At 40.7% G+C, this 24,435-nt stretch overlaps 2 protein-coding genes and 1 long non-coding RNA gene across 6 annotated transcripts; 1 reads left to right on the plus strand and 2 right to left on the minus strand.

Annotated features, from left to right (window-relative positions):
* Positions 1–1,109: 1,109 nt before the first annotated feature.
* haus3 (HAUS augmin-like complex, subunit 3) lies at positions 1,110–8,020 on the minus strand. 4 transcript variants are annotated; one of them, XM_004079918.5, is made up of 6 exons: positions 7,864–8,020; positions 5,866–6,881; positions 5,546–5,755; positions 3,954–4,186; positions 3,440–3,725; positions 1,110–2,064 (listed from the first exon to the last, which is right to left on the minus strand). In XM_004079918.5, the coding sequence occupies exons 2-6, from the start codon at positions 6,862–6,864 to the stop codon at positions 1,813–1,815; spliced, it is 1,980 nt and encodes a 659-aa protein (XP_004079966.1). In that variant the 5' UTR covers positions 6,865–6,881; positions 7,864–8,020; the 3' UTR covers positions 1,110–1,812. The 4 variants fall into 4 exon arrangements, with proteins under 4 accessions (XP_004079966.1, XP_020567358.1, XP_078792036.1 ...); XM_020711699.3 differs by having other exon boundaries at positions 3,491–3,725; positions 7,864–8,002; XM_078935910.1 differs by having other exon boundaries at positions 3,491–3,725; positions 7,724–7,968.
* A 7,553-nt stretch (positions 8,021–15,573) lies between these two features.
* LOC111949317 (uncharacterized) lies at positions 15,574–17,426 on the plus strand. Its single transcript, XM_023966375.2, has 3 exons — positions 15,574–15,914; positions 16,111–16,228; positions 16,500–17,426. Exons 1-3 carry the CDS (start codon positions 15,688–15,690, stop codon positions 17,259–17,261), a joined length of 1,107 nt encoding a protein of 368 aa, XP_023822143.1. The 5' UTR covers positions 15,574–15,687; the 3' UTR covers positions 17,262–17,426.
* An 81-nt stretch (positions 17,427–17,507) lies between these two features.
* Positions 17,508–18,985, minus strand: LOC144987039 (uncharacterized). The gene is made up of 2 exons (XR_013650902.1): positions 18,759–18,985; positions 17,508–18,035 (listed from the first exon to the last, which is right to left on the minus strand). It is a non-coding gene; the product is annotated as an uncharacterized LOC144987039 (long non-coding RNA).
* Between the last annotated feature and the right edge of the window lie 5,450 nt (positions 18,986–24,435).

The raw sequence follows: 24,435 nt of genomic DNA on the forward strand, positions 1-24,435 counted from the left end.
ATGTAATCCATGGACACCAGTGAAGATCACAAATCATTGAAGAAAAAAGGTTCAGAGCACTGTCTAGTGGGTCTAGATGACCCAACTCCCAATGTTAAAGTGCCTAGGATAGCAAAAGGGTTAAAGTGCTACATTAGTTGAAAAGGTAAGAGATTAAAAAAGGTCAAATAGCACATTTGGACTGGAGCAGAACTGCCCTCTACCTCGTTAAATCACACTCCTACAGATGCAGGATGCTGCTCAGTAGCCTGAAGGCACTGAGAGAGCGTGAAAAGTTTCCTGACCATGTGTGGTGCATTCAAGAACGCGCTGAACATTGGTTTTTGTTCGCACCTTTACCTTAATCCATTAATAAGTGAATTCACACACTAAAAATCATGAAAGTCAAAAACTTTTCATGTAAAAAATGACATTAAATCCCTAAATGTATATAATACAAGTGTCCATTGTCAGAAATTGGCTATTATGGTGTCAAATCAGCGCCTAATGTATTGTGCATCAAATATGTAAAACCGCAAATCAAAACCCCAAATCTGTGAATCAAAATGCATAAATTGAGAACCAAAACCCATATTCTGCAACCAAAGGATAATACCCAAAGCACAATCATATTTCTCAGGTGCTAATTTGTTTTTCTCGCCATTCTGAAATCGTCTTTTTGAGTTGCGCTTTTATTTCTTGCAGTTGCGATTCTTAAACCTGGACATGTAAAATCAGCGACATGTCAATCAAGCGGAGGGGAGGAGGAACATCCCCGACGTCCAGTAGCTTATTGGCTGCCGAATGACTCAGTCTTCAGCAACATAGCAGTTACAGAAGGTACATCTTTTATAAGTTTTTCAAATCTTTTACTATATCAAACGATCAAACATTTTTTTCTAACCGTGGCCATACAATGCCACCCATGGCTTTAATTTAACATTGAGGATATTAACAGCAGGAAACTCCTGTTTCTCTGTTTCATATAAATATAATGTCATTGTCCGTTTGGCCACACAGGACACTTTGATTTAGAGGAGGCAGTTTTCTGGATTACTGGATGAAACCTGCCTGCCAAGTGTTCTGTATATAAAGTACTTAAGAGTTAAAAAGGAAACAAGAGAGATTGGTTAGTGATTTTCTTCATTTTATTAAATTAATCCAGGCTTTAAAAACAATATGCAGACTGGTAAAAATCACAGAAACCTTTTAGGAGCAGCACAGGATAGGTTTCACAACAATGGAACTGAGCTTGTTACTTTCTCTGTACTTTCCTATTAAACATTTAAAGCAATACATGGTCGATGTAAATAAACCCAGACAAAGAAAATGCTGTGTTGAGCCATTTGTTGCTCTTTTAAAAATCTATTACGGAAATTCCAAAAACAACAGTTCAAAAACGCATTTATACAACACTTAACCCAGAGTAGCTGGATTGAAAGTTGGAAAAAGGAAATGTTATTTAGACATTTTACATTTAAAACAAAACTTTTTATAGCTTTTTTACTTTTTATAGTTTTTATAACTCTTTCATGAGTCAGAAATTGCCTGTGATGACAGAAGGCAGACATTCTGCTTCTGTACCTTTTATTATTAAAAAAAAAAAGACCTGAAAAATAGACATTTTCATCTTAGTCACTGACAGAAATGGTCAAAATTGCATTCTAAAAGATAAAAAAAAAATAATAACAACTAAAAATCATTATATTTCTATTTATTTACAAATTAAACCAGCTGTCTTTGATCTTTAACATTATAACAGTTACTATCTAAATTTAGTTTGAAAGAAAAAAAATACAATAGCTCATTGCTAAAGATGGACTAGAGTTGTCATCAGAAATTCAATAAAGATTCCGGCTTCATCGCGTTCTTTTTTCTACCGGCTTTGACCTCCACATCTTCGACTATTTTCTGCAGCAAGCGGGCATCCAAATGAAAATAGACGTACAGCTCCCTCTCCTGCCTGAGAGGGGCGCTACGCTCCAGCAGCGAACGCTTGCCTTTCAGGTCACCCAGAATTTCTTGCAGTACTCGCTGCAGATCCTGCAGCTGAGACTCTGCTTCCACAAGTTTCACTGACAGCTCCTGTAAGAGAAAAATCCACGTTGACCTCTAATCTGACATTGAAGGGACTTTATCATCAACATGCCAAGTTTTGCTGGATTCAAGCCTTTTGGGTTTCAAATAAACTCAGACAAAAAGCTTTTTTGAGCGGTCGGGAAGATGGCATTAAGGACCAACTCTGGTGAAAATTGTGTTATTCGTGTTTGTAACATTTTCTTGTGGAATTTTTCTGATGATGGAGGAAATTGTTGTGAATCAGGAGCGGATGAAAAAATGCTGTTGGGAAAAGGTCGTATTTGGGATGTAGAAAATACGCTGGGTGGGCCACAAGCTCCCTGCTCTGCTCCACTCCATTCTGATGCATCCATGGACGTCTTTGTTTTCCTGGTCTAAGCTGACATGTGGCTCAAAACTGTACGGCTGGAACGCTCTGATGTCTCTCGCCATTTTTGCTTGACTGTTAATGTTAGGTTGGGAGTTTAAAGGGCTGTGGGCTAGCATAGAGCGTGCAAACAGAGAGCTCTCAGCATTGGGACCAACAGTCACGCCCACAACTCGGAGGTGAATTTCTAATGAACTCCTGTAACTCTACAGAAACTATGTCATAGAAATGACAGTTTTTTGGGTTTTTTTTTGGCTAAAAACGGAATAATCATAATTAAAGGATCATTGGGAACGCATGGAAAATATATCAGAGTGTGACTTTAAGGGAAGGACACTCCCAGCTCATGATACCCATCACTTGTTAGCAAGAGTGGGCGGCCAACTCTAAAATTACTCTTTGCCCTCCCACGTGTCGAAGTGTCCTTGGGCATGATACTGAACCCCACCTTGCCTCTGGTGGAAGGTTGGCATCAGTGTTCGGCAGCGGAGTCGCCATCAGCGTGTGAATGTGTGTGTGAATGGGTGAATGGGACTGTGACTTTGGGCTTCCGAATAAAGTAGAAAAGTGCTCTGCGAGTACACGCCATTTACCATTTTTTTCCTCAGGTATTTTTTTTTTTCTCGATATGATGAAACACAAAGCAGAATCCCACTTTCAACCTGTTGGACTATCTGAACAGCATATTTAGTACCGTAGGTTTTAATGCAGCAGACAGGTGAGGTCTGCATGACTGTAAACTGCTGCAGTCCACAATGCACCAGTAACTGGCAGTGACACCACAAACATGGAATTATTTCAGGAGAGAGGCAAAACAGGTGACGTTCTGGACTAGAGTGGAGCCCAAAAGCAGACCTTTAATCTGTTTAATCCTGAACCCATAGACAGCATAGTAACACGTGCCACCAACTCCCCTCACCACCAGCACCCAGGACTGGAAGATTTATCTGACTTACATTAGAGGTTAGTTGCACTCGGCAATGGTTAGAAAAAACGAAAAAGAAATACACCCACCTGTGCGTTGGGACAAAGGAGCTCCTGGTCAGTATTGGCCGTAGGACGTACCTGCGGGCTTAAGATCAGCTGCTGGAGCGCTGTGTACGTGGCCCTGTGAAGTATCTCGCAGTTGCTATAAAGGCGAGCTGCTGTGTAGTTCTGCTCATGGCAAGCACTGGCCACTGAATCTCGAGTGAGCTGCAGGTTGTGCGTCAGATCACGGGCAGCCTGGTCTAAAGCTTCATATGTCTGGAATGGCTCCAGTTTACTGCTGCCTGAATCGTGGTCAAGGATCTGGAGCAGTCTGCAGGAGGGGAGGGATATCCAAAAAAAGAAAGACTTTGTGATTTTTTTCTAAAGGAATTGGGCGACATGGCCGTAAATGAGCATGAATAGAAATCTTGGATACTTTAAACATAATCATCAATCAATTCATATCTAAGTGTGGGCATCCCTGAATTCAGGCAATCCATCTCATGGGGTTGTCCCATCAGACAGCAATGTATTCAGTTCAAAACCTTTGTGCATTTACCTGCTGAATGAAGCATCGTTGCAGCTGATTATAGGGCTGGGCTTTGGATTGATGCCCAAGTCTGGGTGAATCAGAATCTCCATTCTCAGAGCTGCTTCTTTGCTTTCCTTCGTCAGTCGGCCTTTGACTTCGCTCAGCTGGTTTTGACATATCCTCCACCTCCTCAGCTCCACCTCCTGAGCCAAAAGCAGCAAGTCAAAGGAGGCTTTCTGGCGGAGTAAGTAGTCACGCACCTATTTGGACAAAAAGAAGGCTTAGTTAAGCATTTTATAGCTTATTCCTTTTGCAACATGCTGACATAAATTTGTCTGCTTTACTTATTTATTTTTCCTCTTTCGAGATGAGCAGAAGTTGGCTTTACTGCTGTAAAGTCAGACAGAAAAATATCCATACGCTAACTTTGATCGTTTCCGTTTTGTTTATTTTCTGATACAGACTGAAGTTTTATTTTTGGAAAACTGCTGGATTCTGTTCACCACAATGGTGTCTGTCTTGATGCGTCACGTGACTTTGAGCAGCTGCTCGGGCCGTTAGTAGCTCAACGCTAAAAGCTAATAAAAACTAACCAATCAAATGTATTTGAAAAGTTTCTTTGGGGAGAAAAGAGTCAGTGAGGAAACCGCAGAAGAGCCTTCAACTTTACAGAAAAAGAATCTGCTGTTTACAGACAAAACCAGGAGTTTTTCTCCAAATACAGATTTATTGAGACGGTCGTTCCCACATACCAGAAGCGGCTCGCTCTGCCGCTTGTGGCGACTGACTTTTGAATGTTTTACACACACAGATAATGAAGTTACAGACACAGTGGATTCATGTTCATAATTATATTTGAAAATGTATTAGTTTTACGACGATTGTGTCATTTTATTTTGTTTTATTTATCCATCGTTAAAAGTCAGACGTGGCTAAAGTTAGCGTCTACTTTGACCTTTAAGGGAAAATCTTCATCACAAAGTCTAAGTTTAAACCAGCTGGAAACATTTTACAGAGACTCAAGATTCAATCAAATGAATTTTTTTTCTGATTTATGAAAACTTTTAAAAGGGACATTTATGAATTTTCCTACAGTAAGGGTGAATTAGGCAGACATCTGTTAAGAACCTTCAGTTCCTGTGTTAAAGAAATACAAAACGAATCAGGATTTCTGCAAAAACAAAAGAAGATCAATCTTTTTGCACTGAAAGATGATCAGAGGCTAGGTTGAGTTCTCTGTGTTATAATGGTTTGCTATGAAAGAAACTGTAATGTCGCTTTTATTGAATTATTTACAAATCAGAAACAACTTCTACAAAATTAAAAATCTAATAATGTTTCGGATTTTTTTGACTAAATTTCTTTTGGTAGCATTTTAATTTGAAAAATGAGTTTTTCAGAAACCGGAAGCTGAACAATAAAAAAAAGTTGAAAAAAGGAAATGTTATTAAGACCGATCCAGGAAAATATTGTCTGACATTAAACCGGTCCGCGGCCTAAGAAAGGTTAGAGACCACTGCTTTACAGTATGACATTTAACTTTATTCATAATAGTTACTATAAAATTCTTATTACATTCAAACAAATACTATATTTTACTTCGCTTTTTATTTGCTAACCTGGTTCTGTCTAGAGGTGTAGTAGTCCTGTCTGGCCAGCTGCAGAGCCAGGTCTCCTCTCACCACCGGAACATTCAGCAGTCTGGCCGACTCCCTGAGAACAGCAGGTACAGGTCCATGAAGCAGAGCGTCCAGCTCAGCCTCCACCGCTTGCAGCTCTTGTCTGGACATCACTTCTCGTACATGCAGCGAAGAGGAGCTGGAAAAGCTCTAAGAATCATGAGATGGGAGAAAACATAAAAATAAGTCAGAAGTTGAAAAAAACACACCAGAAGATAGATGATGTTCTAAAATAAAAACAAGGGACAGCTTCAGTTTACCTTACTTTGGCAGTTCTTTTCGGACAGCCATTCCAGCCCTGCTAGAATGCTCTTCTCCTCAGCAACTGCCAGCATCAACTGATGCTGAGCCACAATATGTGACCACTGAAGCCTTGCCATTTCTGTTCTCCTGTTCTCAATCACTTTATCTTGGTTGCCCTCCTTAACTTCACCATCTTCACAAGAGCTAAGATCAAGAACCTGAAAGTGCTCGGAGCAAGAAGTCTCAACGATGTTTGAAATACCCGAGAAAAAGTGTTTCTGAGTGAGGGCTGCTAGATTTTTGGTGTTACGTTCCTCTTGATGCAGATATGGATCCAATGACAGCTGAGAGAGCAGAGAGGTGGGGGTCCTGGGGCTTGAGACGTTCAACTGAGAAAGGGGGTCTCCTTCATGTTTGACTGAGGGTGGTGGGAGATACGATGCAAGCTTGCTCACCTCATCTGTTAGCTTTTGTAACAGTGTGTTGGTTTCTGCGTTCTCCGCTCTAATAGAAGCACCGGCTTCATTCAGTTTACAGGTTCTGCTATCCAGCTCTCTGGTGAGTTTAAGCTCAACATCTGCTTGGGATGCGGCTAAAATCTGCAACTTGTTGTAACGTCGCTGTTTCAGCCCTTTTTCTCTACACAGCTCCTGTAGTTCTGCTTCCAAGTCCTCAACAGCTAAATCCTTTTCCCGGGTAAACGGTGAAACCACAGAAGAAAGGGGACCAATGATGTTTGCACTGCTCCCACCTGAAGGTCCAGCAATCTTCAGAACTTCTCCTAAAGCAGCTTCATCTAAAATAGGTTTGCCTGACTTCTGTAGCTCTTGAAACGCAGCGACCTCTTCTGGGGAGAGAACGTTGCTTCGGTTGAGGGTGCGACACACAAAGCGCAGGAAGTGGAGGTTCTCTGGTGAACGGTCAAACAGCCAGTCGAACTCTGCAGCCTTTAGTGATGAGGTTTTAGGGTAACCAAGACGGCCAAGGGCCTCCACAAACTGGGCACCATTCAGCATGTTTGTGTGGTACTAAGCTGCACAGGAAGCAATGCAATGTAGAACACAGAATCAGATGAAGAAACGTACACTTTTGTTATCCAGTAGCTCAAATGCTTCACAGAAAATGTGATTTATTGCTAGTGATGGATTTTTTATCGCCCTGAATCTCTGTTGGTAAAGTATAAATAACTGATTAGAAGTTAAAACCCGGATAATTATAATTTATGTTAAGAAAATAAAAAGGTAAGTAAAGCCAAACAGGGGTGGGATAATGTAAGTTCGCTTCCTCCCACTTCCTTCAAACAATCAAATAAACTCCTTTTCGACAAACATTTAATAATCTCACTGTTTCATATTCTGCATGCATTTGAGTTAACATGTCTGTTTAGGATTAAGAGTAACAATTGAAATATTTACAATTGGTAATAAATTATTGTCATACCTTACTATGCAAAGTTCGGTATTTGTGTATAGAATGGTGTTGCTAATTTTTCTTCGTCTTCTTTTATTTTATTTTTTATTTTAATTGCTTGAAATAAACCATTTCCAATCATGTTTAAAGAACAAAACACGGTTTTCACTGGAGTTGATCTTTTGAACAACTCAACTTTAAATATCTCCAAATGCAAAGTAAAAATGTTAGGTTCATGAGGGCAGTACACATAGGTACACAACAACAATAGTCTTGATCGCCAATGATCTCGCCGCATTTCTCAATCGTATCAAGGTTGGCCGTCCCCGGGAGAAAAAAAAATATTTACAGTGTCGGTTTTTGAATGCAAAAACAACTTAGTTAATCAGGTTTAAGTGGAAACAGCCTGTTAGCCTTAAAGCAGGCTAACTGTTAGCCACGTAAACACCCAGCATGAAAACTAACCTGACACACAGCAGCTAGCTTCCTAGCTAAAGAGAGCAGATATACACGACGGCGTTGCTGGCTTTAAAGCATTTCTAATTCGGTTGGTAATAAGGTGTCAATTCTGCGACAGTTACTGTTTTTAACAAACAAAAACTCACGTTGATATTTAAAGAAAGAAAACCGTATTCGCATTCTCCTCCACAGTGATTCTGCCGGGTAGCTCAGCTGTCCGCGCCAAACTTCCAAACAGAGGCTACGTCATTACGCAAACCACGTTGTCAGACGTTACGTTTTACGTCACAACAGTTTTGCTCCGTCGTTCCGCTCTTGTTTAACGCTAGGTAGGATGTCCAGGATTTTTCACTCCCCCTGCGGCGTCCAGAGCAAAGCCAAATGGCTGGGTGGCTCAAAATGACTAATACAACAGCCTACAATTAGCCACCATTCATTTGTAAATGCAGCACTAACTACCTGATCATCTGGATGAAGACATTACAAAGGCTACGTTCACACTGCAGGGCTTAATGCTCAATTCGGATTTTTTGAAAAAATCCGAATTGTTTGCTAGACCGTTCACATTTCCAAGTAAATCCGAACTTTTGTGATCTCCAGTGTGACCGTGACACGACCCAAACGAGACCCGCATGCGCAGAAGCCAGAAGAATACTCAACGGTGAACGACGTCACTCGTTTGCGGAGCCAACGTTAACAATGGATGTCAACAACAGTGTTGTCAAAAGCGGAGCTCTTTTTGTAATATTAAATTTATTTTCACAAAGGAGCAGCACAATTACAATCTTCTCATTTTAAGAAGGCATTGGAGTCGGGATCGTCTGTACCCACTGTAGTGGAAGAGGAATGTGTATGTGCTGGGGCCGCGCGCCCGCGTGTGTGCAAGCGCGTGCCGCGATAGAGAATAGGGGGGGGCAGTGTGGGCGCGCATTCATGTTGTGTGTTACGGAGGACGGTAATAAAAGAAGGTTTCCCCCAAAATAAATGCTATGGACTCTTTATTAACCCGTTCTGGAGAATCTAAGGATCAGAACAGGGAGGAGGAGGAGGGGGATTGCCTGGGTCCCCCGCGCTTCTGACCACGGTCAAAGGGGAGAAAGAAAAAAAAGTTATCGCGGTAAAGGTTCAACACCACGCTCTGCCATTTATCTGGAATTTTTTTCAAAAACCGCCCAGTTGCGATCAGAGCCCTGGAGTTTGGCCTGAAAAGAGCGATCAGCCCAAATATTAATCCAATCGGTGACCTCTCTTCCCTTCTACTGACTGATCTCAGCAGCATCGTCCACCATGGTTGATGTTTACGTTCTCGTTCCCGCCTACTTCAACGCAAAATGATGACGTTTGTTGCGTGTCGATGACGTACAGTTCGGAATCAAGTCGCCTGGCCGGTCAGACGGCGGTCGCAATTGAAAAGATCGGCTACAATTCGGAATCAGGCCGGCAAACCCACGGGGCCTGGGTCGCATTTGAAAAGATCGGATCTGTGTCATTCAGACTGTCATGAAAAGATCGGAATTGGGCCGCTTAGGGGCAAAAAATTCGGAATTGGGTCGTTTCAGCCTGCAGTGTGAACGTAGCCAAAGTCCTAGCTAACCACATTCTTTGCTCAGATCAGGGTGGGGGAGGTTTTCTGCTTCAAAACAGCCTCCAAGCTCTGAGAAACTTTGACTAACAGTTTGTCAACTGAAAAACAAAGATGCCTAAATTTTATAACACTGAGCAGACATTGAAAATGATCCTGGAGCAAGTCAACCCATGCGACTCTGAAGGAGAAGAGATAGTCCTTCAGCTGGACTCAGACTCTGATACATCTTCTGGTAAGATTTCATAAATATCGTGTTTTAAATTAGCTGATTATAGCATTTGTCTATCCATTTATCTTCTGTGTCTGCTTATCCTGGCCAGGATCACAGGGGTTGTGGCACATCCCAGCTAGTCACACGCAATTGGGCAGGGGTGCACCCTGGATGGGTCACCAGTCCATTGCAGGGCCACATAGATAGACAAACAACCAACCAGGCAGACTCACATACACACCTAGGACAATTTTAGAGTCATCATTTAATTTAACCACACGTATCTTGGACTGGGGGAGGAAGCCGGAGCACATGAAGAGAACACACGCAAACACGCACAGGACGTGCCAACTTCACACAGAAAGGCTCCTGCAGAGAACTAAGAACTTTCCGGCTGTGAGACAATTGTGCTGACCACCAAAACACCGTGCTGCCTATGGCAGTTGTGTTTTTGAAAAGGGAGGCAAAGGGGGCATATTTGACATGTTTTAGAATTTGAAGTTTCAACTATATTTCAACTAAAAAGAATACAATTTGAAAATAAACAGGTGAAACAACTTATAGCTTTACATTGCTCAAGGTTTTCATTGCTCACATCTCAAATCTGATCACAGATGAGGAGATTTCACCGCCACCAGAAAAGAGAGGACGACTGGAGACACACACTGCGCCTACAGAGATAGCAAAAGATGGCACAATATGGCATAAGGAACAGGTTGGGAGGCCTCTCCATCACAGCCCAGTTGAAGGTTACACTACTGAGGGAGAGCCAACTGCTTCAGTCCAAAGTACGGTTTCGACTCGCTTACAGAGTTTCCTTTGTTTCCTCACTCTGGACATGCTACGGACTATTCGGGACTGTACTGTTCAGCATGGACATCAGACAGAAGATGACAGCTGGTTCATGGCCCTCCCTGAACTAATGGGATTTATTGCCATCCTCCTTGTGCGGGGGGTGATCAAACTTCCATCAATGCACGATGCATGGTCAGCGAAAATGGGAAATCCACTGATCTCCAAAATTATGGCCAGAAACCGCTTCAAAGATATCATGCGACATTTACGCTTTGATTACAAGGGCACGCGCATGGAACAAGTTGGGACTGACAAGTTTGCTGCAATCTCAAATGTTTGGGGGTCTTTTGTTGCGAACTGCATCAAATCATTCAACCCAGGCAGGTATATCACCATTGACAAGCAGCTTTTTCCAACAAAGACTCGCTGCTGTTTCCTTCAGTACATTGCAACAAAACCCGACAAGTTTGGTATCAAGTTCTGGGTGGCATGCGACTTGAAATCAAAGTATGTGTGCAATATTATTCCATATCTTGGCAAAGACCCCAGTCGTCCGATGGGGGAAAGACTATCAGAAAATGTGGTGATGAAACTCATGGAACCGTTTTTGGACAAAGGTAGAAGTGTTACCACAGACAACTTCTTTACCTCTGTGTCACTTGCACGGCAACTGCTCAGCCGCAAGACCACCCTCCTTGGCACAGTGAACAAGATTCGTCGGGATCTTCCAGAATCAGTCAAAAAGCCTTTGGACCGCAATGAATTCAGTACCCAGGTAAGATGCATGTGGGTTTTATGTTGTGCTTAGATATTTAGCTTTTTTTGTGTTCAGTGATGAAAGTCTTCCGGGAATTCCCGGAAATCCGGGTTTTTGAGCAAACCGAACGTACTTTCCGGGAAATAAAGACCTGATCTCTACGGACAAATCGCTTTCCGGATTAAAAAATGGTCTGAAATCAGCTAATTTTAGCTTTATTTTCTATATTTCTCCGCAGATCGCTTCCTCTATGGTCGTGGCCATCTCTCGTCTTCCCGGCCTAATTGACCAATGACGGGACGTTTTAGTTGCTTTCGGATGCGTCGATGGGTCTGATTGGCTCTGTCTGCACCACGTGGTCAGCGTGACTTGCTTCCCTAGACACCAAAACTGGCGGACCCACGCTAAACTTTCACAAACACATCTGAAGAGTTTGCGATCAAATTTGTGTTAAAATAATGGCAGGCATCGTCATTATTGAGCGTGGTCACGACCTCAGTTGTGAGAAGACGATAAAAAACAAATTGAAGTGGTCTTGGCTGGAAAAAAAAGATTTTTAAGGTAGTGTAGGTCAAATACTTTTTTGTGTAAAATAATCTCAAAACCACATTTTGAAATAATTTCAATTTTAGTTTTGAGTTTCAGTTTTTATTTTGAATACATTTCTTTATCTAATTTATTTGTATTTCCTAATTACCATGATTTAGTTCAGTATAGTTGACATTAATTATAAGTATTTGATGGTTTGGACCCGCACTCCCTTAAAAAATAATGTTTACAATGTTTAGCTTAGTTTGTATGTTTGTTTTGATATTTCCCAGATTACTTAGTATTGGTGTTAAAGAATTGATGTATTATGTTATAGAATTATAGTTTAAAGCAGATCCCATATTTTGATGTAATTATAGTTTGAGAAAACAGTGCAAGTGGATGTTGTACATCAGTCATTTCTAAAGCAGAAATAATGTATAAATAACCGAGGTATTTTCATAGAATATCATAGTTACTGGTGTTCTTTTTGCCATTTGGGGCTTTGATGTTACTATATTTTAGCAATTGTATGTTTTGCAGCTTTAAGGAAAAGCGTAGATTGTAGGATTGTGTTACTTTGAGCAATTTTCCAAATTCTTTTTTGGGACCAGCAAGTCCTTAATGGAGAGTCAAACTAGGGGTTTGAATGACAAATCATGATGCTCCAATTAGTCTTAGTTTCTTGATAAAGAAGTGAATAACTAGTTGCCAGAATGCACCAGAATGCATCTAAGACCACGTATTTTTCCAAAATTTCGCTCTGTGCCCGCCATATCGCTCAAAGAAAAGTTCAGGGATTTTTTCCTTACCTGACTTTCATCACTGTGTGTTAAACACTAAAGTGTAATCATAATACCTTTTTATCTCACTATTCATCAGGTGTTTTCAACCTCTGGAGCCACACTGACGGTTTATGCGCCCAAACGGAAGAAGACTGTATGCATTCTCAGTAGCATGCACAGTGTAGTTGAGACTGAGGATACCAAGAAAAAAAAGCCAAACACAGTCACCGACTACAACAGTATGAAATGTGGTGTGGATGTAATGGACCAGATGGTGCGAGAGTACAGTGTACGCTCAGGAACACGGCGATGGCCAGTCGGTGTGTTTTACAATATGATTGACATTGCAGCACTGAATGCGTATGTGCTGTATCAGGCATGCACTGGGGTAAAGGAGAGGCGAGTGGACTTCCTGGTGGAGCTTGCAAGCGAGCTCGCACAGGCACATGTGGGAGCGGAGAAGTCGAAAAAGGACAACCATCTTCGGCTACAACCTCCCACGCCTGGCAAAGGGAAAAGGGCAATGTGCCAGGTGAACTGTCGTTGCAAGAATAATCATGCCACAGTGCGATGTGTTGATTGCTACAAGTACACCTGTGGCAAATGTAGAATGGAGATTCCGTGGCAATGCCAAGTATGTGCAGACAATGTAGTGGGTTGAATATATCACTTTGACCACATGAGGCACGGATTTGTTTGCTAGTACATGTCAGAATTGTGTCTGTAAATAACTGTCTTTTGTGCATGAAAAATAAATCTCAGCCAAAAAAGAAAAACGAAACTGTAGCCGCGTTTACATGGGCAAAGGTAATCGGAAAGAACGCTGATCGGAAAGAAAATGCGTCGTGTAAACGCGCCATCTGGAATACTCTGCCCCGGTCAGACTCGTTCGGATCAAAATTTCTTTCCGATCGAGATAAGTGGGTTATACCGATCGTTTATCCGATCGTGGAGCATGTAAACGGTCATTCCGATCGTGTGTCACTACTGCTCTGGTTTACGTCATGCATAGATGGTGTTTCGCTGAGAGAAAGCTTTGGAGCTCATACAGGACCGACCAGCTGCTCTGCGAGGCCCTGTGAAAAGCGCCGCTCCGCTCTCGCCCCGCTGGCTCTCCCCTCTCTTTCACTCCTCACGAGGGAGATGCGGGGGGGAAACGTGTCCAGTGACGTCTGGACCCGGCACCCGAGCTCTGCGTTCGTGCTCCGGTGCCAGTGGACCGAGTGAACCTCTCTGAGCAGAGCAGCCGGATTTATTAATGTGTTTGAGGGGAGGGTGCTTTGTTACGTTGAAAGTTGTGCCCCGACAAAATAAAGGCTGATTGCAGCGTTTCCCGCATGGTCTTGGATTTTGTGTCCATCAAAAGGCTAATGTTGTTAGCGCGTGTTAGCCTGTCCTACTGGGTTCTTCTTCCAGCTCAGTTCTTCCACAAAAAAAGTACTGACCACACGGATTAAATATAAAATGATGAGTGAACAGGCACTTCATAATATCCATAACATTAATAAAAGCCCGTTTGGAAGATCGCCTCTTTTACCGAGCTGCTGCATAAATACAGCAAAGCAAAGGTTTGTTTACAACGGGACACATTTTCCTTCCGGTATTTTCTACACTACTGCGCATGCCCAAATGATTTATTCCGACTGAAAATGTGAGCCATGTGAACGTTTCTTCTAATCGGAAAAAGGTTTTCTGATCCCATGTGCACGGGTGAATTTTAACCCGACCATTGATCCGATCAATATATTCTGCCCATGTAACCGCAGCTAGTGTTGACCTCTTACTAAAAGTGATAGAAATGAGGAGAAATAATGAAAAACTTGCCCAGCCACTTGGCTTGTCCTTTTTGCATGCCAAAAGAATAGCCTAATGGCTGTGCTCTTCATGTGCAAACTATGTAGAGGGCTGTTCTTTCGGCATGCAAATTTGAACTAATCCAGCCACTTGGCTGTCCCTTGGACATTGTAGGTAGAAAAGCCAAATGGCTGCTCTACGGACGTTCTAGTGTTCAATAATCCATCACTTCTCAATTCACATGTCAAACTTAGCCCATCAAAGGGTCTGGTTGTTGCTGATAGAGACCTTTTCAGAAGTCAAACCCTTGAGCAATGGCTGATTAAAGAGGTTTATGGGTAGAAGGGAAGAAGGGAAGTCTCGTTTGACCTATAATCCTCAGTCTTCACATGTGGACAATGCAGTTTGCGATGCAATTAAGAAGATATTACACAACTTTTTTATGGAGAAATCAAACCCACTACCTGCGGGAATAGGTTTCTTTAAATTCCTCTGATAAAGGTGGCTGACATTTTGTTGATTTCTGCATGCTTAACAATGGGTCATTTGGATTAAGAAATCTTTAAATAACCCCACATCTAATCGAAACTTGATTCCATATTTTGTATTTTGAAATGTAGGTGGCCATAACTTTCTGCTGTGCTGCAATTACAGTATTCCAAAAATCCCTTTGAAACTGTCAAACTTCTATTAACAGGTTCTCTTAGTTTGGGTTTTCATACAAACACAACTTCTCCCCACACAGTTGATTTATCTGGAATAACTGTAATATTGTTTTAAAAAACAAACAGATGTTTTTCAAATAACTGGTTTAATAACAGCATTATTTTGGTCAGTCAATAAGAGAAGCCGGGTTGTTATACAATTACTGGGAAGTTATTATGCGATATAACTTTCCCCAAAAGAATTTACAATAGTGTTTGATGCTATACCGTCTGGGCTTTGTTACCGGGTGAGAAGCTGCAGCAGATGGGTGTGGACGGTGCCTTGGTCTCCTGGATCATTGACTACTTGTCAGAAAGGCCGCAGTTTGTCCAATAGGCTATATGCACACGGAGGTGATGACGTACTTCCGCTAAAATCTCAGCCTGCTAAGCCATTTCCGCTCGCGCTGAGGCGATTGTTTACAAAGCGATATAACAGCAACTACAATATGACTAGTAAGAAAACGTTCAAATTTCAGCGAACCATCTATAGTACAGCCGAGCATTGCTGTGTGCCTCTGTGTCAAGCTTCGAGCAAGTACAACAGTTTACTTAGTTTTCATACATTTCCATCTGACGCGGAAATCAGGCGAAAATGGCTTGTAGCTATCCGGAGGGACAAATTCACAGTTACTCCCCATACCAGAGTATGTAGCCGACATTTTAACAAGGATGATGTTCGTGAGCCCTTATCAGAGACGGGAGGCGGCTATAAAACAAGGGAGCTGTCCCAGCACTGTTTGAGTGGAACAATTTCACCCTTCCCACTTCACGACCGGGGGTGTGGGAGAGGAGAGAGCGTCCGCCTCCGATGACGGAGGATGACGGCGACGCAGGCGAGAAAGCTGATATCCCTATGGACCACGACTACGCTTCGGCTTCAGATCCTGCAGTTGTTGATTTAGCCCTTGATGACAAAATCTCTCTCAGAGATGAGATTCTCAAGCTGAGGGAACACGTCGAGAAGCTGACAATGAATCAGCGCTTTGGAATCCATCGTTTTGCTGCCTCAGACAAGGACATACGTTTTTTCACAAGGTAAGATATCAGATTGTTCTGTAGTAACGTTACTTTTGCAACAACAGATATAGTTGTGTGTGTGTGTGTGTGAGAGAGAGAGAGAGAGGGAGAGAGGAAGGCTAACAGAGTTGTATATTTGAAATGCTTCCAAGTAATATCATAGTATACACTGATATAATATTTAAATGATTATATCTGAATTGTATTTATTTAGATTTGCATCCTATGACCTGCTGATGAGATTCTGGGCCTTAATAGAGCCATCACTGCCAAATATGGTCAGTGTGACACAAGCACAGAGAGGCACCTTTACAGAGCCAAGTTCCACTGTAGTAAGTAGTTATTTACATGGCCCATACAATAAAACTTAAAGGGATAGTTCACTTCAAAATTAAAATTCTGTCATCATATACTCACCCTCAAGTTGTTTCAAACCTGTATGAATTTCTTTCTTCTGCTGAACACAAAGGAATATATTTTGAAGAAAGAAAGAAATTCACTGAGTATATGATTTTCATTTTGAAGTGAACTATCCCTTTAACAAAGATCAGGGCTAATAGAGGTTGAGAGAAACATAACGCAAATTGTTTTTCTTTTGAACAGACTCGTTTCCTGCAGCCCATTGATGAGATGTTCATGTTTCTCAATTACCTGGCACTGGGTTCAAAACAGCGTGATCTTGCTGACCGGTATGGAGTCCACCAGTCCACAGTCAGTCGGATCATTACAACATGGAGCAACTTTCTGTACACTGTGCTAGGGTCTGTGAGGATCTGGATACCAGAGGAGAAAATAAGGGCACATCTGCCAGCTGAGTTTAAGGACTATGCAGACACTACAGTCATCCTGGACTGCACAGAGCTAAGGTGCCAGTGCCCTTCATCACCTCTTCTCCAAAGTGAAATGTTCTCAGCATACAAGTCCCACTGTACTCTCAAAGGGCTGCTTGGAGTGGCTCCTCATGGGGCGGTCACATTTATTTCTCAACTGTACGCTGGTTCCATCAGTGACAAACAGATCACGCGTGAGTCTAGAATTCTCTCCCTTTTGAGACCTGGAATGGCCATCATGGTCGACCGAGGTTTTCTGGTTGATGACCTTGTACCTTGCAAGATTTATAGGCCAGCATTTCTCTCTGGAAGATCCCAGATGTCTGCCTGTGAGGTCAGGGAGACCCAAGCAATTGCACGCCTCAGGGTGCATGTTGAGCGCCTCATACGGCGTGTTAAGGAACACAAGTTCTTTGACACAGAGATTCCACTTCGGCTTTTTGGCAACATTAATCAGCTGTATACTGTTGCATGTCTTCTGACGAACTATGAAAACGGGCCTCTTGTAAAGGCTTGGGCAAAGAAGCCAGAGTAGCAGCAGTAGAAAAAAAAAAAATTAATAACCTATGACCATTTGTATAACTACTTTCTTTGAATGTACCTTTGTAAATTACTTTGTATAAATTGAATTTTATAATTAATGTTATGTATGCACTGCTGTACATTGCACATACTCTTTGAATAAAGAACTACTGAATTATTTGCATGTTATATGTACTTTACCTCACCAATGCTTTTAAGCCATCTGTAATATAAGAATAATACTTTCATGCACAGTGAATTATTTACTGAATAACATTTATTTAGGGCTCCCAATTTACAAACAACAGTTATAAAATACTATTTTTAGGTAACCAATTATCAAAAAAATTAATCGGAAGAACATGTAACATGTAATTTAATAATAGATTAGTATTAATACAACAAGAAACATAGTAATACAATTAAGAAAAAATATAAAAACTTGAATCAATATATATGTACAAATATTTTGAAATGGATTGAACTAATAAGAGTTACTGCCAGTAAGAGAAATGGAGAAAAGAGAAATTAACAGCACTCTATAAAGAAGTGTGACAGGCAATCAGAATCTAATTATTTAGGAAAGCAAAGAGGTAACAATAAAAATAAAAATAAATCAATTTTTACTTTCATTGTTTTGGTGATTTCATTGTCTCTGGGAATCCTCTGAATAAACATGTCCTCCTGTGTGTAGACAACAAAGTCACACCAGTCTAAACCAGAAATCAACATCTGGCCCTGGATTTGCCAAAAGTAGCTGCACAGGACGGGCATCCCCAAGCACAATCTGAAAATACACAAATCTGTTATAATAGAATAAAAGTGCAGTTTTTTAAAAAGAGAATACATGAGTACAGTGAGAATGTTTAACAAAACAAACAAATTTGAACCATCGACATATAATTATTAACTACTAAAACAATTAATAACTACTAAACAATTTGTATGAGCTAAAATTGTAGCCACAATATTATTTATATTATTATTTATCTCACTTTACTCATCATCCCCAACAGTGGACACAGAACGTGTGTCAATGCAGTGACAAAACGGAACTCAGTTTCTGTGAATCCCAGTGATTAGCGTACATATTTAAATATCGATAAATATTCCAACACACCAGTGTTATTTATGGTATGGTAAATGAAATTTGTCTTTAAAATAACCTTTAGCATTATTAGATGCAATGATTCACAGAAACTTTGATCTGCCAAACGTAACCTGTCTCATGAACCATGAACCAATCTGCGCTGAACCTGCAGTATAACTTTCTCTTACGCTTAAGCTGTGAGGCTTTTGGCTTTTCCTCATAGATCTGTAGCACTCAGCCCTAATCGTTACCTCTCCTGTGCTTGAATCCTTGTTTGAAACTGACATTGACAAAGGCGTTAGGAAAATTGGCTGTGATTGACACATAATAGTAAACATAGCCTACGCTGCACCTGCTGCGCTAGCACTAGATAGCATGCATGCTATGGGCATGTAAACACAGAACACGTCCAGATCTTACCTTCAAAATTGTGGATGTAGCTTGACACATACAATTTGAAGCCCTTCTCTTTCTTGGTTGTCGAAGTGTGACATAACTTTTGTATGATTCGACTCACGTCGTTGACCGTTACCTTTGGGACATCTTGAAGGGACCGAGTGAAAAATGCCATAGTTGTTATTGACGCTATGTGCTCCGTCGACGCCGGATGTAACCTGGCTGGCAGACTTGGAATGCGGAAGTGAGTGTGCATATAGCCTATTGGGCGGTGTCCTGTCTGACGTGGTGACAAGCAGTGTGGGGGCCCCACAGGGAAATGTGCTCTCTCCCTTCCTGTTCACTTTATACACCAGTAACTTCCAGTACAACTCAGAGTCTTGCCATCTTCAGAAGTTCTCTGATGAGTCTGCTGTTGTTGGCTGCATTAAGGGTGGGCGGGAGGAGGAGTACGGGGATCTTGTAGATAAATTCGTGAGATGGTCTGGAGCAAACCACCTGCTGAATGTGGAAAAGACCAGAGAGATGGTGATGGACTTCAGGAAGAAACCACCACCTACCCAGCCTCTCAGCATCTTTGGCAGAGATGTGGCAGAGGTAGAGGAGTACAAGTACTTGGGAGTAACCATCGACAACAGACTGTGCTGGACGAGCAACAACACTGCTGTGTATAAGATGGCCAGCAGCAGACTCCATTTCCTGAGGAGGCTAAGGTCCTTCAACGTGTGCAGCAAGATGCTTGAGATCTTTTACCAGTCTGTTGTGGCCAGCACTCTGTTCTTCTCGGTGGTCTGCTGGGGGGGTGGGAAGCATATCTGCTAGGGACAGTAATAGACTTAACAAACTGATCCGAAGAGCTGGCTCCGTAAACGGTTGTAAAATGGACACATTTGAATCTGTGATGGAGAGGAGGACTTTAAATAAGCTTGTATCCATCATGGATAATCCTGAGCATCCTCTCCATCCTGTACTGGATGGTCAGCAGAGCTCCTTCTCCAACAGGCTAAGTTAGCTTCGCACACACCAACACACCAACCACACACCAACCGCACACCAACCGCTTCACACCAACCGCTTCAGGAGATCTTTCATACCTTACTCCACTGGACTCTATAACTTGTCATCCATGTGCAATAGATAGTCATTTATGGTCTGTCTGTTTTTCTCTCCTGATGTGTCACTCAATACAACTGTTCTTATTCACTGATGTTTCTTTCCGATTGATTGTTGTAGTTCTCTGTTGTCGTCTATTGTGTGTATGTTTGTATCTTGAGCCTAACGCCGACGCTGCAACAACCCAATTTCCCAAGCTGGGATCAATAAAGTATCTTTATCTTATCTTATCAGCGCTCCTCCTCAGTCCCACCAATGTGTCACAATCTCCTCTTGGTAGTTTCTGCTTCTCTTCTTCTAAACAAACAAACCCAAAGATAGGAGCTTTGCTCCAGGATGATCTTGTTTCTGTTCTATCTACTACTTTTTATTGGGTCAATTTTGTACCAAACATTGAATGGAAAAAAAGTCTGGTCTCTACCACAAACATTCTTTTTAACAAACAAGGTCAAAGAGATTTCATTCAAACTAATACACAAATGTATCCTGTATTTATCTAAATTTAAAGATGATATAAACACCAGTTGTACTTGTAGAAGCAACCAGAAACGTGCTCTAATTTATTTTGGTCATGTGAATTTTTACAAATTCTGGAAGAACATCCACAAATTTATTACCGATTCTGTTTTAGCTGATTCAAAAAGCAGGAAAAACTCCTGATTTTTGTCCATTACAGTTTTTTCCCCCCATTGTTTTGGTTCATTTCTTGAAACAGAAACTACATTCTCGAAACCACCTGGATATTTTTCCTTTAGTTCACAACAGATTCAACGTTTTTTTATACAATTCATGCAACTTCAAATGCTTTAGTGTTTGTCCGCAAACCATTAACTACATAATCAAACAATTTAAACAATTCTTTAAAAGCAGAAGTCACTTCTCTAAGATGACTGTCATTTCTAAGTCCGATAGTTCCAGCCTCCAAAATAAGTCAGCGTTATCTTTATGTTTTCGTCGGGCCAGTTAAAACCATTTACTCAATTTTCCAAGTGTGTCATGAACACCAAACCATGAATAAGAAAACATGACTGTTGATAAATCAAATGTCAGACAACATTAGCTGCATTTCTATCATTGCTGCCATTGAATCTCAGGTAAACTAGATCCTGACTAATAAGGAAGCTAGTCACAAATCCTAGATAACCAATCACTCTCTTTAGGTGCAGAGATAACAGGTGCTTTGTATGAGCCTGAATGCGTAAAGCAGTGTAAACACAAAAGACTGATAATATGCAGCATCATTTTTTAACATGGAGGTGTCTGGCCAAATACATGCTCGTTGAAGAATAGGAGGATAGCTGGTGTGATGCTGTCGAGACTCTGTGGCCAGACAGGCAGCAGCAGGAAGAGGTACAAGAAAGTAGAGGGATTCACCCAGTGTTACCTTCATTTACCAAAACATTTTCTGTGCTTTTGAGTTTTATATACAATATCTTGACTGTTCAGGTTGACCTTACTTTCTTTTTTATCTGAGACATTTGCTTTTGAGTAGAGACATGGAGTAAAAATCAAGAACTGCAACAATCTCCTTGCCAGTGTGAGTGCATTATGTGGTTTTTTTGTTTTTAGTTTTGCTTTCAGCTTGATATACTTTTATATTCTGTCAGCTCTACATGAGGGATCAGCATTTTTGTGGTGATGTGCCTCAGTGACATAATGTCTTAACATTTTAACCCTTGACCCCAGCCTTAAATTGACGTGTTCTCCCTACCATGACAAAGGTGGATAAAGGTGGAAAGATTTCATGTAATCCATGGACACCAGTGAAGATCACAAATCATTGAAGAAAAAAGGTTCAGCGCACTGTTTTGTGGGGTCTAGATGACCCAACTCCCAATGTTAAAGTGCCTAGGATAGCACAAGGGTTAATCTGCCAGACCAACAGAAAGCTAAAGGGAGGATGTATTTTGAGGGCACTGACACTTTGAATACTGCAAATAACTTAGTTCTAGAGCACATGTGTCAAACTCAAGGCCCGTGGGCCAAATGTGGCCCGCCATGTCATTTTATGTGGCCCGCAAGAGCATAAATGTTTTTCATTTCTTGAAATAAAAAAAATAAAAATTGGTGTGTATTTACTCATATCTAGGGAGGATTGGACTTGAAATATCGGATTGGGCAACTATATATTAGAACTTAAACACTGTCCATATAACCTAACCTGACAAAATCAAACTTAAAAGGATTTATGCTAGAGTAACAAGCAAACATATGTTTTCTATGCAAAAGAAAGCGTTACCTAATAAATAAATAAATGAGTTATTTAACATTAGGGAGTAGTTACGTTTGCTTTTCATTACATTTAGTTACATGTATAAGTTACATCTGGCCCTTTGAGGACAGCTACTATGCTGATGTGGCCCTCAGTGAAAATGAGTTTGACACCCCTGTTCTAGAGCATGAAGTGTTTAGGGAGAGAGATGAGCTTTAGCCGCTGGTCATTGCTGTTGTGCTGCATTAGAGATGACGCGATGGGGAGAAAGTGATATTTGAGACGACACGTCTGAAAACATTTGTGTCACAAACGCAAAAATGTATTCTAAAATGAAAATATTTTGAAAGCAAAAATTTAATACTTTCATTTGCAACTCAGAAAGTTTTCTTTTTAAAACTGAACATTTTGTTTGCAATTTGGGCATTTTTTATTTCAAAACTGTGGCTTTTGTTCTCATTGCAATCATGGTACAAATATACCTAATATGTAATTCACTAAAACCAACACTCTAAAGAACAAGAAAAAACACCAGTGGGTTACAATATTTGTGTCTTTTGTGTTCAGTTTGATTTTTTGTATCATTTGTTTTTCAGACATTTAATACAAGATGAGAGATCACCAGAAACTTGCTTTTTGCTTTTGGAATGAAATAAAACATTGGACCTTTGAATTAAAAATGAGTTTAGCACAATTTGAAACACCTTTTTGAAACCTTCAACCTATGTTTAACATGTGAAGCTGGAATAATAAATAGTTCTAGTGTTTGATAGGTGCATTGTAAATTCAGGTTGTTTGATTGTTGATTATTAACCTTTAAAATAAAAATATGAGCGTAATAGGTATTTTATGATCAAAGCCTGAAAGCCAAAAAAGAAAATGTCACAAAGAACTTGCTGCTGTCTTGTGAACATTCTTCAGAAATTGTTACAATGCATTTATTATTAGATAGCCTAATGAAAAAGTTAATTATTTATATTTATATCAAAATTAGTCTCATGTGTTAGTTCAATATTTAATCTTTTAATTTACAAGTGTTACAAGTCTAATATATTTTTCTCAGACCTGAAATCCAACAAGTTACAGGCGACTTGCTGCCCTCTTGTAGACATATTTGTTACTACATATGATGCTGTTTCACAGATACTACAATTTCAAGATTGCTCTCTTTCCAAATTTTTTAAATATTTAAATGAAAACTACAGAATTGTGAGATTATTGAATCGAATCTTTACTTTAGATATATGAAAAGTGTAACATTTTTGCGCAGACCTGACATTCATCAAGTTACCTGTGACTTGCTGCCCTCTTAAGGTCGTGTTTGTAACTTCACATCGTTCTGTCACATTGACAGTTTTTTTTACCACCGTTTTCCCTCTAAAATAAAAATTTCCACACGATTTGCATATTTCTGCTTCAATGAGAAAACATCTCCGTAGATTTGCCCAACATTGAACACATTGTCAGCTTCGCCCTTTATCCCTTGTGCAATCTTAGGCACTTTAACATTAGGAGTTGGGTCATCTAGACCCACTAGACAGTGCGCTGAACCTTTTTTCTTCAATGATTTGTGATCTTCACTGGTGTCCATGGATTACATGAAATCTATCCACCTTTATCCACCTTTGTCATGGTAGGGAGAACACGTCAATGTAAGGGTGGGGTCATCTAAGATAGCACTAGGGATACACAAAACATTAAACACAGTGATCTGTAAAATTCTAAACACATTCTCACACTGTGCGACAGGGGCGGAGCTTCCTCTGTGTGACAGAGACAAATTACAGATGATACATTTTCGTGTCAAAAAAAAAAACATTATTTACCCTTTCAAAATAAAAGCAAAATGATGGAGCCAGCATTTTGTACAGTAACAGAGGCGGTGCCATCATTTTGTGACGACCGCCAGTCCACCTTGCCACCATTCCATTCGACACATAAAACAAAATAAAAAGCTTCATTGACAAGGCCTCCAGCACAGTAATGAAGATATGAGTCTTCTCCCATCAGAAAAAAATCAGCTGTACATAAACAGAGTGGGGGCCGAATTTTTACCAGAATTATGTTGGGGTGAAAATGGTTGCATGAAGTAATGCTCCATGACAGAGTTAAACAATGTGCCTGGTTAACATTCTACCATGTATCATGTTTGCTAGATTTCTCCAGAGAGAGGAAATGCTATATCATTTGTTCTGCTGCATTCCCCCGAAACAATCAATACGATATCTACTAACATGGAAATCTCATGTATTTTATGTAAAAAATAAAGCAGCCAAGAGCCTTTTTGTTCTGAACAAATCTAAATATGTTTTACCATGTCATATTATGCACATGTTATATTGCTCTTTGGTTTTACCTTATTTTACATATTGTATT

Source organism: Oryzias latipes, chromosome 18, assembly GCF_053564925.1.
Source record: "Oryzias latipes strain Hd-rR chromosome 18, Olatipes_Hd-rR_3.1".
NCBI lineage: Eukaryota > Metazoa > Chordata > Actinopteri > Beloniformes > Adrianichthyidae > Oryzias > Oryzias latipes.

Excerpts from the sequence above, each read along its gene's own strand:
- haus3 (XM_004079918.5), bottom strand. The coding sequence starts at position 6,864 with ATGCTGAATGGTGCCCAGTTTGTGGAGGCCCTTGGCCGTCTTGGTTAC. Across the intron at positions 5,756-5,865 it reads AAAAGAACTGCCAAAGTAAG|AGCTTTTCCAGCTCCTCTTC; the intron begins GTAAACTGAAGC and ends CATGATTCTTAG. Across the intron at positions 2,065-3,439 it reads TCCTTTGTCCCAACGCACAG|GAGCTGTCAGTGAAACTTGT; the intron begins GTGGGTGTATTT and ends TTTCTCTTACAG.
- LOC111949317 (XM_023966375.2), top strand. The coding sequence starts at position 15,688 with ATGACGGAGGATGACGGCGACGCAGGCGAGAAAGCTGATATCCCTATG. Across the intron at positions 15,915-16,110 it reads GACATACGTTTTTTCACAAG|ATTTGCATCCTATGACCTGC; the intron begins GTAAGATATCAG and ends GTATTTATTTAG. Across the intron at positions 16,229-16,499 it reads CAGAGCCAAGTTCCACTGTA|ACTCGTTTCCTGCAGCCCAT; the intron begins GTAAGTAGTTAT and ends TCTTTTGAACAG.